Genomic DNA, 18,863 nt, shown 5'->3' on the forward strand with positions numbered 1-18,863 from the left:
CGCGCCGCCGCGTTAACTATAAAAGGAGTGATTTCCTCAGGAGGAACTGAACCACGCGCCAATCAGCGGTCGCGAGTGAACGTGACGTCACGTGTTAAGTGAAAGTCGGCCGATCAACGCAACTCAAATAAGTTGATGTGGAGGTTTAACATTCAATAAATGAATACACTTTAAAGTATTTTTAATGAGGAAACCAAACCACCAAATCTCATAGAGATTTGCTGCCTTGTGTGGTCACTTTGTGTCACTGAGGTCAATCTGAACAAACACTGAAGTGACAAAATAAGACATTTGAACTTAGTGATGGAGGCCGCAGTGTGTGTGTGAGTGTGTGTATGTGACCTTAAAATCACTTATTTTCTCTATGGACTTTGGTGTGGGGGAGTGAGTGCTTTACAAACTTCAGTTTCCTGGAAAAGTCTGTCGAACAGTGAGATAAACAGGTGAAATAACTGAACATTGACAACATTAAAATGCACAAATACATGATTGCAAGTACTCCATCTAGTGGAGCAGAGTGGTAAGACAGTATAACAACTCATGGCGATGGAGTTAAAACGTTACATGTTATTATAATAGATGTTATATTTATTTTAAATGTTTTAATAGTATCATATTTCTATATATTTCTACTTTTATACTACTTTTTAGTTACTACTCTTCTTTTTTCTGTTCTGTATTTGTCACTTTGTCAACTCTGACCATTTTACTGCTGTAACAATAATATAACATACAATTATATGACATAAAATAACATGAAGAGACAGAGAAGATGAGCATGGCCAATAAAGATCCCACTTTCACATTTTTTTGAATGGTGAAATCCGTGTTTCATCTCAAGATAATATAATATAATATAATATAATATAGCATAACATAACATAAAATGTAATATAATATAATATAACATAAAATGTAATACAATATAATATAATATAACATAAAATGTAATATAATATAAAATGTAACATAACACAATATCCCATCATCAATACAAGATCTTGGTGAATGCAACACTGGATGGAAATAAATCTTGTGACATTGCAGTAGCTTATGGAAACAATGCCACAGTGAATGAGTGCAGTAATCGAAGCTAAATACGATGTGACCCTTATTTTTGGTCAGACAGTGTATAATATAATATAATATAATATAATATAATATAATATAATATAATATAATATAATATAATATAATATAATATAATAAACTATGATATAATATAATATAATATAATATAATACAATATAATATAATATAATACGCGCGAGGTTTGCGAATCCTACATTTCCCATGTCGCCCCTCGCTCAGGAGGAAGTGCGTCATCACCCGTAACCTTGTACCCCAGTGTTTGAAGAGACAGAGGACGAGCATGGCGAATAAGGATCCCGGTGTAAGTCCCGTCTTCACTTTCACACTTTTAAACATACCGCAGGTAGAAAGCGTGTTTTTCAGTTTCATCTCGGGTGAATGACGTAACGCAGTTTCCCCGCTCTTCGTTTGTTGCGCGGTGTAAAGCTACAGGAAGTGTAGCTTAACACGCGACAGTCACTGTGGCTTGAGTTAAAGCTGGTAATAAACTTCATAAACTCATGAGCGTCACCTGTAGTTTTTCACTTTTCACTAATAGTCTTACTGAAGTTGGCGTTTCCTTCAGCCTGTGAAGCAGTGATGCGAGGTTTCTTTTAAAAAATCGCTCATTATTATTTTTACCACTTGACAGCACACGCGTTTGCCTGATAAAACTGTGACTTGAAGTTTCTCACATTTTTTAGACTCTTGTCTATAATTCGGCAAAACTCTGTGTCAGATCGCTGCCCTTGAATCTACACAACATGGACCCCCAATGTACACTGTGGCTGACAGGCTAAATCTACAGGCACATGTGTTTATGTTAAGCGACCTAAATAATCCTTCTATGTAGATGTTATCTAAGCCGAATTTACTATTAAAGTCCATGACATAACAGACAGACTATGCAATGTGTCAAACCAGTAATATAATTTGAATTTGTTTAGTTAAAACTTAAAAAATGTAAAAGTTTACCGTGAGTCTGGTCATTACAAAATCATCATTCATCACTCTGCTCACCTCATGTCCTCATGTCCTCCTCGTCCCTCTGCAGGGTTTCCTGCAGCAGCTGCGACAGATCGCAGGTAGGATGTCTTCTGGACCTCGTGGGACAGGGATCGGTATCAAACTGCTGATTGGTGCTGGAGCTCTGGCTTATGGAGTGAAGGAAGCCACATACACAGGTACTGTGGTCTGAAATATGTCAACATATGGATATTATATCTATGTTATATCTATATTATATCTGTATTATATCTGTGTTATATCTATAATAACATTTCTGATTTGGTCACATTATGATAAAATATCAGTGAAGACTGCTCCTGGTTTAAAAGGCTGTTGATCATCATCATCATATTTATTTATATTAAATTTGTTGAAATACACTAAATATATAATTATAAAATACATTTAAAATGATGTTTAAATAAGTCACTTGTTTAATTTTAGTGATCTAATTATTTGTGTTACAGCCATATTTACAGAAAATGTCTGTAACACGTGCTTCATTTAAAGATGCCATAGCCCGGAAGTGCGTTTTTGTGTGTATCTGTGACATGACCTCGTCTATGAAGCCCTACAAGTCCATAACAATCAGTTCAGCCACTGCTGAGAGCGCAGGATTTCATTGTTTTCCTGAGCTCTACATAGTGGCAAGGCACTTCCTTTAACTAATTACATCACTGGTGAATCTCACCACTCCTGTAAACAGCAGTGCCTCCTAGTACGGGCGCAAGAGTCCGGGCACATCCGTTAACGTACTTTCAACCGTAGAAGAAGAAGAACTCTCGTTGTTGGTTGAGTTGTGTAAAAAAAGGTTCAGCAAGTGTTTGTGATAAACAAAACCAGACGCTCCACAAGCTCCCACCAATGAGCAAAGAGAAGCTCAGTGGATATCTTTCATATTTGATGGGAATATTCCTGCTATATTCCCAATACCTCCATGTATGCAGCAACCACTTCACGGAGGATTGTTCCACAAACTTGGGGCAATATAAAGCAGGACACAGCACCAAACTTCACCTAAAACAATATGTATATATTACAATATTTACAAACCGTAAAACTGTCTTTGTGTGCTTGTTCTGTCGTTTAGCATTAGCGATAGTCGGCTACAGGCTAAGCAACATGCTCATTTGCATGTATGTGTGTTTATCATCTCGGTAACCACAACATTATCCAAGCTCCAGGCCTCCTGCAGCAACCTTTCACTGTCACAGTGTCTTCTGACTCTGGCTCAGACTCTGGATTACAGCAAGCGGTTGTGACGACGCCATTACTCAATGTTCGGATCATTGTGCATCAGCTTTCCAGAGGGGGAGCTGAGAGCTGACTTGCCAGTGACGTCACTTCCAGGTAACTGGCCAATCACAAAACAGTCCGTGTTCTGTGGGTGTGGTTTTGGTCTGAAACAGCGAGAGCTGACAAGAGCTTCATTGATGAGACGTTTACATTGACTCGTTTGTAGCGACGAGGACGTTTTTGACTTCATGTTTGTAAGTACACCATCATATCTCACATAGAAGTGAGACAGGACCATGCTATGGCCTCTTTAAAGAAATGAAATGTCCTCTGAGTGACAGTGAGACGTATTTAAAGAGTTATTAAAGAATAAGAAGTGTGATGTTTGACATGGAGTTGTCTGTAGCGTGGAGCTAGTCAGAAAACAATCTGGACCTCTGCGGTGGCAGTGGTTATAGACTAAAGATTTGAGTTGATGTCGTTATTAGTTTGTTTCTGTGCACCTACTGTGGTCTACAGGACACTGATATGACTGGTTGTACTACAGTAGCTGTGTCACTGTTTGTACTGTATGAATATAGAAGATGGTGTTGACCTGATGTGTCATGCTCTTCTCTTCTGAAGATGAATCATCGTTGATCACAAAAAAAGAAGTGTGATGTTTGAACTTTTACACAAAGGGACAGCTTTAGTTTAGTCAAAGGTCGACCAAGAAATCTGAATAAAAACTCAATTCTCGTGTGTGTGTGTGTGTGTGTGTGTGTGTGTGTGTGTGTGTGTGTGTGTGTGTGTGTGTGTGTGTGTGTGTGTGTGTGTGTGTGTGTGTGTGTGTGTGCGTGCGTGTGCGCGTGTAGTGGAGGGAGGTCAGAGGGCGATCGTCTTCAACAGGATTGGTGGGATCCAGATGGACACAGTGCTCGCTGAGGGACTTCATTTCAGGCAGGACGCACACAGATACACACACACACACACACTTCAGAATAATAAAGTGTAATGTGATAACTGTGGTGGTCTATGTTGTCGTGGTCTTCAGGATTCCCTGGTTCCAGTATCCGATCATCTATGACATCAGAGCCAGACCCAGAAAAATCTCCTCACTCACAGGAAGCAAAGGTCTCTGTGTCTCACTCTCTGTCTGTGTCTGTTACTGTGTCTCACTCTGTCTCACTCTCTGTCTGTGTCTCTCTGTGTCACTCTGTCTGTCTTTCTGTCTGTCTCTGTGTCACTCTGTCTCTGTGTCACTCTGCTGTCTGTCTCTGTGTTTGTCTATCTGTCTCTGTGTCTCACTCTCTGTCTGTGTCTCAGATCTTCAGATGGTGAACCTCACATTGCGAGTTTTGTCTCGTCCTCTGGCGTCCAACCTTCCTTTCCTCTACCAGCATCTGGGACAAGACTATGACGAGCGCGTCCTCCCGTCCATCGTCAACGAGGTTCTGAAGAGTGTGGTGGCAAAATTCAACGCGTCACAGCTCATCACACAGAGAGCACAGGTACATGTCCTCATACAGAGAGCACACAGGTACATGTCCTCACACAGAGAGCACAGGTACATGTCCTCACACAGAGAGCACAGGTACATGTCCTCACGCAGGGAGCACAGGTAGTACACATGTCCTCTCCTCATGTCCACACAGAGAGCACAGTACATGACACAGGAGCACAGGTACATGTCCTCATGTCCTCACAGAGAGCACAGGTACATGTCCTACACAGGGAGCACAGGTGTCCTCACACAGGACACAGGTACATGTCCTCATGTCATGTCTCACACAGGGAGCACAGGTACATGTCTCACACTGGGAGCAGGTAAATGTCCTCACACAGGCACAGGTACATGTTGGTACATGTCTCACACAGAGGAGCACAGGTACATGTCCTCACACAGTACATGTCTCATACAGAGAGCACAGTACATGTCACACAGGAGCACAGGTACATGTCCTCATGCATACTACAGGGACACAGGGAGCACAGGTACATGTACACTCATGTCTCACAGAGCACAGGTACATGTCTCACACAGGGAGCACAGGTACATGTCCTCACACAGGGAGCACATGTCTCATGTCACACATGCACAGGTACATGAGAAGAGCACAGGTACATGTCCTCTCACACAGAGAGCACAGGTACATGTCCTCACAGGAGCACAGGTACATGTCTCACACAGAGCACAAGGTATGTCTCACACAGAGCACAGGTACATGACACACAGGGGAGCACAGGTACATGTCTCACACAGGGACCACAGGTACATGTCCTCACACAGGGAGCACAGGTACATGTCCTCATGTCTCACACACAGAGCACAGTACATGTCTCATACAGAGAGGTACATGTCTCACACAGGGAGCAAAGGTACATGTCCTCATGTCCTCATACAGAGAGCGCACAGGTACATGTCCTCATGTCCTCACACAGAGAGCACAGGTACATGTCCTCACACAGAGAGCACAGGTATATGTCCTCACACACGTTGTGATGTCAAACGTCACCTTTGTCTTTGTGACATACAAACTGACCGCTTGGCTCTGCCCCCTCCCTCCCAGGTGTCCCTGCTGATCCGCAGAGAGCTGTATGACCGAGCCAAAGACTTCAACATCATCCTGGACGATGTGGCTATCACTGACCTCAGCTTCAGTCGAGAGTACACCGCCGCCGTGGAGGCCAAACAAGTCGGTATGTCTCTGCACACAAGCTCTGCCCCCACGGCGCGCTGGGCACGGCACAACAACACACACTCAGCAGCAGTTACATGTGTGTCCATGTCCTCATGTTGATGAGTATTGTTTACATTAGTTCAAAATGCTCTCATGATAGTTTTTGTAGCTCGTGCAATACTTTATAAAGTAAGTTTCATAAATAAGACAAGTTGTTTTTAATATAATATAAACAAGAGCAGCTGGTACAACAGGCCGTCCATGCTTTTACAAACATGTTTGAGGATTGCAAAATATCACCAGTTATTGTTATTTATTATATATTATTATATTAATTATCTGCAAAGTCCCAAAAAGTATCGGGATATTGATTTTCATCAATATCGCACACCCCTACGCAGCATCACTTTTGATGAAATGGAAGACGTTTAAACAGAAGAGTGTGCCCTCTGGTGGTGAAGTAAGAACTTCACAGCTCTGCTCCACCTTCCTCTTCACCAAACCTCATAGAGAAAATCAGTGATTTTAACATCACACACAGGAGTTGTTGATCCACTTCTTCCTCCATCAATAACTTCTAATGTCTTATTTTGTAAAATTCGGCATTTGAAATATTTCATTTAGAATTCACTTGGTGACACAAAGTGACCACACGAGGCAGCAGAGGACCAGCAGCTGCTGTGTCCCTGCAGCTGAAATTTCCTGTTGGAAAAGTCTGTCTCACAGTGAGATAAAGACGTGAACATGAACTCTCTGTAGTGGTTTTGTACATCCACAGAGACAATCACTGATTTTTATTTTGTGGTCTTTTTAACCATTTCAATACTCTCTGGAGACTCTGGAGGCTCTACCAGTCGCCAAAGCGTGGAAAAAGAATATTAAGTCATTTTTTCGTGGTCCCCCTTAGTGTAAGTATAGGCGATAAAACACTTGATGTTGAATTCCCTGCGCTTATGACGGCAGCATGCGCATTTCACCGCAAATGTTACCATCCACCAGTAAGTTTACTTCGAGAGCTCCACCTTAGCTCCACCTTGTCCCTGCGAGAGTGCAGTCGAGGGAGGAAGAGCGGTATTATGTCAACGCGGAGTGACAAGTGTGCTGTTGGTGGCTGCACAGTGGAGCACAGTGTTTTTGAGAAATATGAGTAGATTTCGGAATTATGAGTAGATTTTGGAATTATGAGTAGATTTTGGAATTATGAGTAGATTTTAGAATTATAAGTAGATTTTGAAATTATAAATAGATTGTGGAATTATAAATAGATTTTATATATATATATATATGTAGATTTTATAAATATAAGTAGATTTTAGAATTATAAGTAGATTGTGGAATTATAAGTAGATTTTGAAATTATAAATAGATTTATAAATATAAGTAGATTTTAGAATTATGAGTAGATTTTAGAATTATAAGTAGATTGTGGAATTATAAGTAGATTTTAGAATTATAAGTAGATGGTGGAATTATAGGTAGATTTTGTAATTAAGTAGATGGTGGGATTATAAATAGATGGTGGGATTATGAGTAGATTTTGGAATTATAAGTAGATGGTGGTATTATACATAGATTTTGTAATTATGAGTAGATTGTGGAATTATAAGTAGATTGTGGAAATATAAGTAGATTTTATAAATTTAAGTAGATTTTGGAATTATAAGTAGATTGTGGAATTATACATAGATTTTGAAATTATAAATACATTGTGGAATTATAAATATATCATATATATATAAGTAGATTTTGGAATTATGAGTAGATTCTAGAATTATAAGTAGATTGTGAAATTATAAGTAGATTTTATAAATATAAGTAGATTTTAGAATTATAAGTAGATTGTGGAATTATAAGTAGATTGTGGAATTATAATTAGATTTTGGAATTATAAGTAGATTGTGGAAATATAAGTAGATTTTATAAATTTAAGTAGATTTTGGAATTATAAATCGATGGTGGGATTATAAATAGATAGTGGAATTATAAATCGATGGTGGGATTATAAATAGATAGTGGAATTATAAGTAGATTGTGGAATTTTAAATAGATGGTGGAATTATACATAGATTTTGTAATTATACATAGATTTTGTAATTATAATTAGATTTTGGAATTATAAGGAGATTGTGGAATTATAAGTAGTTTATTTTCACTGAAAATGAATAAATGATGAGGATTTCTTCACTTGTGTTTCCTGTGCAGCCCAGCAGGAGGCGCAGCGAGCTCAGTTCTATGTGGAGAAGGCCAAACAGGACCAGAGACAGAAGATCATCCAGGCTGAAGGAGAAGCTCAGGCTGCAAAGATGGTGACTTTACTCTACATTCGTTCATTCATTAAGAGTTTGTTTTCTTTTTCTTTTTAAGTTTCTGGGGGTTATTTGCTGTTTGAATCATTTTGTGTATTAATTAAAAATATTCGTTTTCATCAAATCAGGCATTGATTTGATCAGTGTGTGACACAGAGTGTGACAGCTGTGAACACAACCATCATGTTCTTCCAACTGGCTGAGCCAGTCTGGCACTGAGTCCTGAGGCTGAGGACTCACTCCCTTTGTGTGTGTAACACTAATCTCCTGTGAAAACACTAACAACTCTTAATCTGTGTGTGTGTGTGTCAGCTGGGCGAGGCTGTGACGAAGAACCCAGGTTACCTGAAACTGAGGAGGATCAGAGCGGCACAGACCATCGCTAAGACGGTAAGAAAAGGAGGCCTCACACAAAAGCCCAAAATAATATTCTGTTAGTACACAATATATATAATATGATAACAAACACACTAAAATATAACACACCTGCTCACACCTCCCACATTAATGTCCCGCCTTAAAGGTGGAGATCAGACACCTGAAAAAAAGACTTTGTCGCATGATCTCGTCTTTATCTCAATGTGAGACATGACGTTCGTGTGTGTGTTCCACACACACACACACGCACACTCTCATACTCACTCTCCCCCACCAAAGTCCACAGAGAAAATGAGTGATTTTAGCTGCTGGTCCTCTGCTACCTCGTGTGGTCACTTAATGTCACTGAGGTCAATCTGAACAAAGGATTTTAAAGGGGACATATTATGCAAAATCAACTTTTTAACCATTTCAGTGCTTATATTTGGGACTCTGGAGGCCCTACCAGTCGCCAAAGTGTGGAAAAAGAATACTCAGTCATGTTTTCCTGGTCCCCCTTAGTGTAAGTATAGGCGATAAAACACTCGATGTTGAATTCCCTGCGCTTATGACGGCAGCATGCACATTTCACCGCGAATGTTACCGCCACACCAGTAAGTTTACTTCGAGAGCTCCACCTTAGCTCCACCTTGTCCCTGCAAGTGTGCAGGCGAGGGAGGAAGACCGGTATTATGTCAACGCGGAGGGACAAGTGTGCTGTTTGTGGCTGCACAGTGGAGCATGCTGCCATGTTGATATTGTCAGAGAACTAGTGGAGGGAGGGGGAGAGTAATGGAGCTGAGCGAGTGAGCGCAGTAAAAAGGACAAATCAGAAACCACCTGGAAGAAGTGGGTGTGTGTTTGCCTGTGTCTCATTTGCATTTAGAGGGACCAGGCACAAAACCGAGCGTTCTGAAAGGGGCGGCTTTAGCAGGGTTATTGAACTGCTATGGTGCTTCTATGGTGCCAGTAATAATTGTGGTTTAGGTTAGAGTAAGTCTCCAGGAAATGAATGTAAGTCAATGCAATGTCCCCTCAAGTCATGAATGTACAACATGTGTGTGTGTGCACCACTGTAGGACATTTTCTGTCAAACACAGGACCAGTAGTCATCACGGAGAATAAAACCTGGTCCTAAAGAGGCAGAACCTAATTTCTGAGGAACTGGTTTGATTTGAATTGTGGTTAGATAAAGGTCAGGGTTAGTCATTAGCTGGTTATGATTAAGGTTAGGGATAATGTGAAGCTGTGTGTGTGACCTGCAGGTGGCGCAGTCTCAAAACAAAGTGTACCTGAATGCGGACAGTCTGGTTCTCAACGTGCAGGACTGCGACAAGTTCAAGTGAGTCGTCATTTTTCAAAATAAAAGTTCACCCAAAATAAAACAAAAGTAGTCACCTCGACATTCTCTCTTTTTTTCCTTTGTAGTTTGTCGCTGGTGAAGTGAAGGCCACGCTCCCTCCTCAGTGTGAAATCATCATTCCTTCAGTACCTCCAGAGAAATTAAATCCCCTGGTTCTTCTCACTTCTCTGAGGATCTCGGTCGGGTCACAAACTGGGTCTTTTATTTTGAAAGGCTCCTCTTGTGTTGGAGCGTTTTTGTTGTTTGTTTTGTTTACAGTGAAGAATCGGACTTTAAATATGTCAGGAAACACTTTACACTTCGTCATGATTAACCTTTCATTGTTACTGTCATTAAAGCGTTAAACGGCGACTGTTCTGCAGGTGTTTTTGTTTGAACGTAAATATTCAGCTGCGTTCCATTTCTGCCGTCATTAAAGTGTTAAACGGCGACTCTTCTGCAGGTGTTTTTGTTTGAGCGTAAATATTCGCCCGTGTTCCATTTCTAAAGCGTTAAGCGGCGACTGTTCTGCAGGTGTTTTGTTTGGCGTAAATATTTGCCCTGTTTCATTTCTGCGTCATTAAAAGCGTTATGTTCTGCAGGTGTTTTTTGAGCGTAAATATTTGCGTTCCATTTCTGCCGTCATTAAAGCGTTAAACGGGGACTGTTCTGCAGGTGTTTTTGTTTGAATGGAAATATTCAGCTGCGTTCCATTTCTGCCGTCATTAAAGCGTTAAACCGCGTTCCATTTTTATGCACATCTCCAACATCCGACCACAACTGGAACGCACCGTAGCAAAGAGAGGGCTCAGAGGTTGTGGCTGCTGCCGCGACTTTAAACCTTGAGCGGAAGAACACTGAGTCATGACGGAGAATACCTGTGAGTACACACACACACACACACACGCTGCTGTATGTAGTGTTGTATAAGATACTCACTCTGTCACAGGAGAACGTGATTTTGTGATCATGTGATGCAGATATGGTCACATGATCACGTCTTTATCTCACTGTGAGACAGGCTTTTCCAAGAGGAAAATGAAGTCACACACACACACGCACTGCTGCCTCCATCACTAAGTTCAAATGTCTTATTTTAAAATTCTGTTTTTAAAATAATTCATTTAGACTTAACTCAGTGACAAAAGGTGACCACACGAGGCAGCAGAGGAGCAGCAGCTTCTGTGTCTCTGGACTTTGGTTTGGGAGAGTGAGCATTTTATGCAATATGAAAATCCACTAAAATTTATATTCCTATCCCAATCTGGCCCAACATTTTTTAAAATAATAGTCCAACCAATTGCATTATATGGTAGTGAAATATGGGGTCCATTAACAAACCAAGAATTTCAAATTGAAAAACATCAAATTGAAACCTTCCACACTCAATTCTGCAAATACATTCTTAGAGTCCAGAGAAAAACACCAAATAATACATGCAGAGCTGAACGGGGCCAGTTCCTGCTCCTTATTGACGTCCAGAAAAGAGCCATGTCATTCTATAAACACCTCCAAACTAGTGACCCCGCCTCATACTATCACCACCAAGCCTTGCAAAGCCAAGAGAACAACATAGAGAGGAGTGCCCTCAGCCAGCTGGTCCAGAGACTGACCACCCACCAACCCAACCAAAAAAAAAACCAAAATATCTGGCCCAACCAAATGATCACCAAGCAAAAGGAAAATAATATCACCTACTGGGAAACGTCAACAAAAACTCAAAGCAAACTAGAATGTTACCTGGCATTAAACCGTGAATACACATGAGCAGAGTATCTGACCACAGTTAAAGACCCCAGACTGAGGAAGACACTGACCCAATACAGGATTAGTGACCACAGGTTAGCAATAGAAACAGGCCGACACAGACAGACCTGGCAACCAAGAGAGGACAGACAGTGCTCACTCTGCTCCCAAGGGGAGGTGGAGACAGAGGTGCACTTCGTGGTGCACTTCTTACTACACTGCCACACAAGACCTGTGAGACTCGTTTTTCCCCAAAAAAAACAATACAGTGAATTTGAAAACATCCCAGACAAAGCAGCATTACAGTTTGTCCTGGGAGAGAAAAGTAAGTGCACCATGCTAGCAGCACAATATGTGTCAAGCTGCCAGCGACAGAGGGACAGCCAGTGGACAAGAGAGAAGAGCGGGCTAACCCACTGAACAGCTACTCACTGTATTTACTACTCATAATATGTGTGTTTATGCAGATATTGTACATATTGTATATAGTGTGTGAATAACAGTGTATGATGCTTTGGCAATGTAAGATCTACGTTACCATGCCAATAAAGACCTTTTTGAATTGAATTGAATTGAGTAGACGTCATTTTACTGTCTCACAGTGAGATAAAGACGTGATCATGTGAGTGTGTTAGCTGGTTCTCAGCAGCAGGGGGCGCTCACACCACAGTCAGCACCTCGTAAAAAACGCACAGCTCTCTTTTCTCCAGCTTCTGTGTTGAACCCTGAGTGCCTACATTACCCACAATGCAGCGAATGAGTACGATGCGAGCAGCTGTGTCCCAAACCCACACACAGACACAGGTTTGTGCAGCTCATCTTCTCAGGAATCTGTGTCGATCTTCCATTCATTTAAACAAACTAACCATAACCAGTTACTGACTAAACTTAACCAGTTCTGCCTCATGAGGACTACTGGTCCTGACAAGGTCAGTGTTTGTGACGGGACACACATGCACACACACACACACACACACTAATGTTGGACATTCATGACTTGAGGGGACATTGCATTGACTTACATTCATTTCCTGGAGACTTACTCTAACCTAAACCACAATTACTACTGGCCTAATCCTAACTCTCACCCTAACTTCAACCTGACCTTAAAACAAATCTTCACCTTAAAATGTAGTGATTTATGTTGAGGGGACTTGATTTTTGTCCCCACAAAGAAGACAAGTCACCATAATGTGACTGTCTGAACAGTTTTAGGTCCCCACAACATTAGTAATAACACACACACACACACAGATGGTGGTGTCTGCCCCGCCCCCCCCCAGGTTGAAACAAACCAAACAAACAGGAAAGAGAGGATAAGATGGCTGCCAGGTTATTTATAGCTTTTGCTTTAGCTGCAACCTCAAACCTGCAGGGGGGGGGGCTGAGTCTCCATGTTGTGGCTGCTGTTCTTCTGCATAAGAAAGAGGAAGTGAGGGAGGGGGAGGGGCTGCTTATTTAAATCTCAGAGGGGATTTTTCTTCTTTTTTTCAGATTGGGGAGGAGGAGCGAGAGGAGGGGGGGTGAGTGTTCATGGCGCAGGTTCTGAGCAATGAAGAGGGGGCGGGGACACAGAGGGAGCGTGTGATTGGCTGTCACCCCGGTCCACCAGGAGCCTATCAGGAGCTGCTGCTCTGTTTGAAAGATGCCAGGAGGGGGCGGAGTCAGTGATGATGATGAATGTGCAGCAGCTCCTTAAAATAAGAAAATGTTGTTGTTGAACTCGTCTCACATGTGACCTGACTGATGACATCACTCAAAGTTTGATCTTTAAACAGACTCCGCCTCACTGGACACGTTCTTATCGTGACATCATCAATCAAAAAAATACACCTGGTGCGTGTGACACCTGGTGGCTGAGGAGAGGAAGTCAGGGGTCACTGACGTGCTGTGTCTTCACTGTCCTCTGTCCTTCTGTGTCCTTCCCGCCGCTGCTTCCCTCAGCAGCTGATTTTGTAAATGCCGTTTCATCTGCTGCTCTGTGTGTGTGAGACTCCACCCCCTCCTGCCCCTCTCCTCTCTGTCTCCACCCATTCGTCCTGTTTCCACGGCACAAAAACAAGGACGGATTAATCCATTGCCATGGAAACACTGACCTCACTCTGTGGGGACCAGCAATCTGGGCTGGTCGCCATGATGATCTGCTGCTGGGGGGGGGGTCTGCTGGCTGGTGGCAGAGCGGCCCTGCAGAGCTCTACAATGTCCAGCAGAGGGCAATGGTTCCTGATCACCATGAACAACAGAGCTGATTAGCTTCTGGGGCACATCCTGTTTTGTGGCTGATGGTTGCCGAGGCCACGCCCCTTTGAATTTGCGGGTTAGGGTTTGATAAAGTTTATGTTGCTGCGTTTGTTCGGTCTGTGGCATGCAATCGCCAAAATGGCCGCCGAACGTTGTTGATCCACAAACACAAAATGGCTGCCAGCAGAGACACAAGGAGAGACGAAAACTACTACGTCACATGATCACATCTTTCTCTCACTGTTAGTAAAGCACTCACTCTCCCACACGCTTTACAAACTTCAGTTTCCTGTTGGAAAAGTGTGTCTAGTTGCAGCAGGGGGCGCTCACAGCACAGTCAGTGCAGTCTGTGTGTGTGTGTGTGTGTGTCTTACAGACAGAAACAATAACATCATCATCAGCATATTTAACTTTAAAGGAGCAGTCCAACATTTTGTCTCCTCTGAAGGGTTACATTAATGCTAAGCTAAGCTAAGCTAAACTACGCTACGCTAATCACATCCTGGGTCAGTAGAGGAGGTTCTCGTGCTGAGATCAGGATCTTGGTGTTTCAGGTGGACGTTAGGACCCAGCAGAACCTCAGTCTGCAGCTTTATGAGACTCAGGAAACACATCTCAAATTACACACACACACCACTTCCTCCCTCTCATGTCCTCGTCTTGATCAGTTTGGTGATTTATTGACCTCTGTGACCTTCGCTACAGAGACACATGTGGAAGGTGGTGACTTTGAAGCGTCTGAGAGGACGTGGACCTCAGCCACTAACAAATCAAGTGTGTTTTAAAGGCACGACGTCTTCACAATGACGTTGTCTCTCGTTGTTTTCAGAAAACAGGAAGTGTGCAGAGACGTGGGCCGGCCCCCTGTCCTCGCTCCGCACCAGCATTTCCTCATACTTCAAATTTCCACCCTGAACTCAGCCAACAGCAAATATTTGTTTTTGGTGCTGAGCAGGAAGACGGTGGACATGGTCTCACTGCAGCAGACACAGTGATGAGTGAGCCCTCTTTATTTGTAGAAGATGCTGCCTTCCCTCAAACTTTGTCCACTATGAAGATCAAACAAACATGGAAGGCTTCAGGCTTTTATTTTGAAAACTGTGGGGTTGTGTTTTAGTGTGGATTAACAGGATGTGGATGTTTTCAAGTGATCTTAGGTGTAAATGTGGACAGGTGTGTTTTCAAGTGATTTTAGGTGTTACATTACATTACATTACATGTCATTTAGCTGACGCTTTTTTTTTTCAAAGCGACTTACAATAAGTGCATTTAAACATTTGGGTACAAATAAGAGCTAGAAGTAAGTAAGAGCTTCAAGTAAGCCAAACTATGAAGTGCTAGTCATAAGTGCGATGTATACGTTTTTGTTTTTTTTTTGTTTTTTTTTAAATGTGTTTTTAGTCGGCGGTGGAAGATGTGGAGGCTTTCCGCTGTGCGGATGTCGATGGGGAGCTCGTTCCACCATTTGGGAGCGGGGACAGTGAACAGTCTCGAGTTCTGCGAATGCCTCTGCGATCCTCTCAGTGAGGGGGCACACCAATGTGGTGTAAATGTGGACAGGTGTGTTTTCACGTGATTTTAGGTTTGTTGATGTGATTTTAGTTAATTTCAGATTTGTTTTATTTCATGTGATTTCAGGTTTGTTGGCGAGTTTTCAGGTGATTTCAGGTTTGTTGGTGTGTTTTCAGGTGTGTTTTCAGGTTTGTTGGTGTGTTTTCAGGTGTGATTTCAGGTTTTCAGGTGTGTTTTCAGGTTTGTTGGTGTGATTTCAGGTGTTTTCAGGTTTGTTGGTGTGTTTTCAGGTTTGTTGGTGTGATTTCAAGTTTGTTGGTGTGTTTTCAAGTGTGTTTTCAGGTTTGTTGGTGTGATTTCAAGTTTGTTTGTGTTTTCAGTTGATTTCAGGTTTGTTTGTGTGTTTTCAGTTGATTTCAGGTTTGTTGGTGTGTTTTCAGTTGATTTCAGGTTTGTTGGTGTGTTTTCAGGGGGGGTATTCGATCAACGTAGCTAAGAATTGCCAGACTTAGGTGTAAGTAAACCCTCCTCATGGAGGTATATGAGGATTACAGCCACATAATCCGAAAGAAGGGCAATACCGCGGCAATCAATAAAGCGAGGGATGTTTTACATATTATTTTATCATTCCATGACAGTTGTGTGTCTCTGTTTCTGTCTATTGGACATTCTTTGATCATAGATGCTGCTACAGACCATGTTTGCCCGGCAGCATAAGTTACCATGGTTACTTGGCTAGCATTCACATTAGCCACCTTGGTGGAACAGGGTTAACAGGGCCACAGTTATGGCTTAGCCATGGTTGAGGCTTAGCCAAAGTCATAGTTTCCATGGTTACTGAGTTGGGGCTAATCTCAGCCTCTTTGATGGAACCAAACTCTCACTCATATTAGCCAGACTTGGCCATTTAAGCTTGGCTTTGCCTTTAGCCTGCTTGATGGAATACCCTCCAGGTGATTTCAGGTTTGTTGGTTTGTTTTATTTCAGGTGTTTTCAGGTTTGTTGGTGTGATTTCAGGTGTTTTCAGGTTTGTTGGTGTGTTTTCAGGTTTGTTTGTGTTTTCAATTGATTTCAGGTTTGTTGGTGTGTTTTCAGGTGATTTCAGGTGTGTTTTCGCGATTGTTGGTATGTTTTCAGGTGATTTCATTACATTACATTACATTACATGTCATTTAGCAGACGCTTTTATCCAAAGCGACTTACAAAAGGTTTGTTGGTGTGTTTTCAGGTGATTTCAGGTGTGTTTTCGGGATTGTTGGTATATTTTCTGGTGATTTCAGGTTTGTTGGTGTGTTCTAGTATTGTTTGTTTGTGAGACATTTGTGAGAAAATGACAGTAAAACTCTTTACAAGTCTAACAGGAGGAGTTGTCCATGTTTCCATGTTTCTCAGGACTCGCCGTTCATCACCTCGTCCTCCTCCTCCTGCAGTCAAAACTCCTTATTTGGTCAGAGAGGAAACTTTTTCAAACCTGCAGTCACCAAAAATCCTCCTGCAGGCAGTGACTCTGAGTCTCAGAGGGAGAGAAACGCAGACTGACTGCTTGTTGTGTGTGCATGTGTGTGTGTGACAGATGCACCATCATGTCTCTTCATGTTCTTTTCTTCACAAAGTCAGAACAAATTGTAATACAGTTTTACTTTAAAGACATAGTTGAGGTTTTGTTGTATGAGACACTGATTCAGAGTCAGCGCTGTCTGTGCTATGAACGCCCCCTGCTGCTGAGAAACAGCCTAAGACACAGAGGCTCACTCTCAGTGAAAACAAAATGGCTGCCAGCAGCAGAGCCGGATTAAATAAATGGACTATACTAGGCAGACTGTATTTTTTGGGCCCCCCTCCATCGATGTTATCTATAAATTGAAATCTGAAACTTACCAAAGTTACTAATAAAAGTTAATTCACATTTTACATAGCGTAGTCTTTGGTTACGAGATGGTTCTTTGTATGCCAAAATAAGTCATGTGTCGTATATTAAACAGTCTATCAGAGTATTTATACGTTACTACAAGGCTCTATTAAATGCTATTAAATTATCCTTATCTTATCCTGTCTGTCATTGCGAGTGTCATTGTTAAGGCAGTAGTACCAGTAAATCACCAATAGGTGTCAGCATTGCTATGTAAACAGAGCAAATAAGATAAATGATGTAAGCTATTGCATTTTGAAGAAAATCTTAATTAAATGTGTTGATTAAATTGAATAGTTTAATAAGTAGTCAAATATACAAAGACCAATCAAATTTGCAGTAAGAGAAACTGTGCTGTAGTGGTAAAGAGGTTTATTTTCATGGACAAGCATCATCTCTCTTCCATTTTCTGGTATTCAACACTCAGCAGCTCAGCTCCTGGTCTGGACTGTTCAGCAGTTTTCTCCACTGGTCTGGATGTTTCTCTGGATGGTGTACTGTGCAGTGTTGTTTTTGGAAGCCATTCTAGTTTTAGTCTTTTGGACTAAAACGCTTATTAGTTTTAGTCACATTTCAGTCATTTCTGTATGTGATAGTTTTAGTCAAATTTTAGTCGACGAAAACTAAAAAAGGTTTTAGTCAGTTTTAGGTTGTTTTTTTTTTTTTTAAAAAAAAAAGAATAGTCTTTTAACAAATCCATTTAGGTCAATAAGTATTGGAGATTACTGTTGGGCAGAAACCTTAAATCTCCATATTTCAACTTTTCAACAGTTTTTTCCATGAATTGATGCTGACTTCATCATACAACAGTGTCACACATAGGTTTGACATGAAATTTCCTCCGCCGGTGGTGCGCCGCGAACTACTCTAGATCGGCTTGGAAGGGCTCGGGGCGAAGGTGGTTTACAGCAAACCCCCGCCCGGACCTCGCTGCGGACATGTGCACTCGCTGCGGCTTCTCCCGCCCGCCTGCCCCCAGCACGACTGTTGTGAGCAGATTGTCCTCAGAACGCCCTGACAGTGTCGTGTCATCAGGACGAGGAACGTAAATCGTCTTGAAACGCGGACCAAGACATCTTTAGGTTCTGATTGTCCCTCTGTCTGGGCCCCCTGCCAATCGGGCCCAAGGCACGTGCCTAGTTTGCCTTTGCGTTAATCCGGCTCTGGCCAGCAGAGACATAAGGAAAAACTGGATTTTAGCCACTTCACAAAAGACTTGTGTAATAAAACCTACATGAGTTTAAGTCCAGATCTACAGTGGTTGGTTTTCAATTTGTTTGGTCAGCTAATGGTTTGTTGGTTTGTTAGCTGGTCAGTTGGTTGGATGGATGGCTGTTTGGTTGGTTAAATGATGAATTGGTTGTTTGTTTGGTTGGTTGCAGCCAACATCTGGTGAATTCAGCTTATCTTAGCATAAAGACAGGAAACATAGGTTATAGGAAGCTGGACACTTGTTAACCACTTTCTCAGATCCC

At 41.9% G+C, this 18,863-nt stretch overlaps 1 protein-coding gene across 1 annotated transcript; it reads left to right on the top strand.

Moving 5' to 3' along the window:
• Nucleotides 1-1,316: 1,316 nt before the first annotated feature.
• On the top strand, nucleotides 1,317-10,352 carry LOC122780742 (prohibitin-2-like). Its single transcript, XM_044043963.1, has 10 exons — nucleotides 1,317-1,393; nucleotides 2,126-2,255; nucleotides 4,170-4,254; nucleotides 4,349-4,428; nucleotides 4,621-4,805; nucleotides 5,865-5,994; nucleotides 8,178-8,281; nucleotides 8,594-8,671; nucleotides 9,904-9,980; nucleotides 10,067-10,352. Exons 1-10 carry the CDS (start codon nucleotides 1,373-1,375, stop codon nucleotides 10,083-10,085), a joined length of 909 nt encoding a protein of 302 aa, XP_043899898.1. The 5' UTR covers nucleotides 1,317-1,372; the 3' UTR covers nucleotides 10,086-10,352.
• Nucleotides 10,353-18,863: the final 8,511 nt, after the last annotated feature.

The sequence above is a fragment of the Solea senegalensis genome, linkage group LG1 (genome assembly GCF_019176455.1).
Source record: "Solea senegalensis isolate Sse05_10M linkage group LG1, IFAPA_SoseM_1, whole genome shotgun sequence".
NCBI lineage: Eukaryota > Metazoa > Chordata > Actinopteri > Pleuronectiformes > Soleidae > Solea > Solea senegalensis.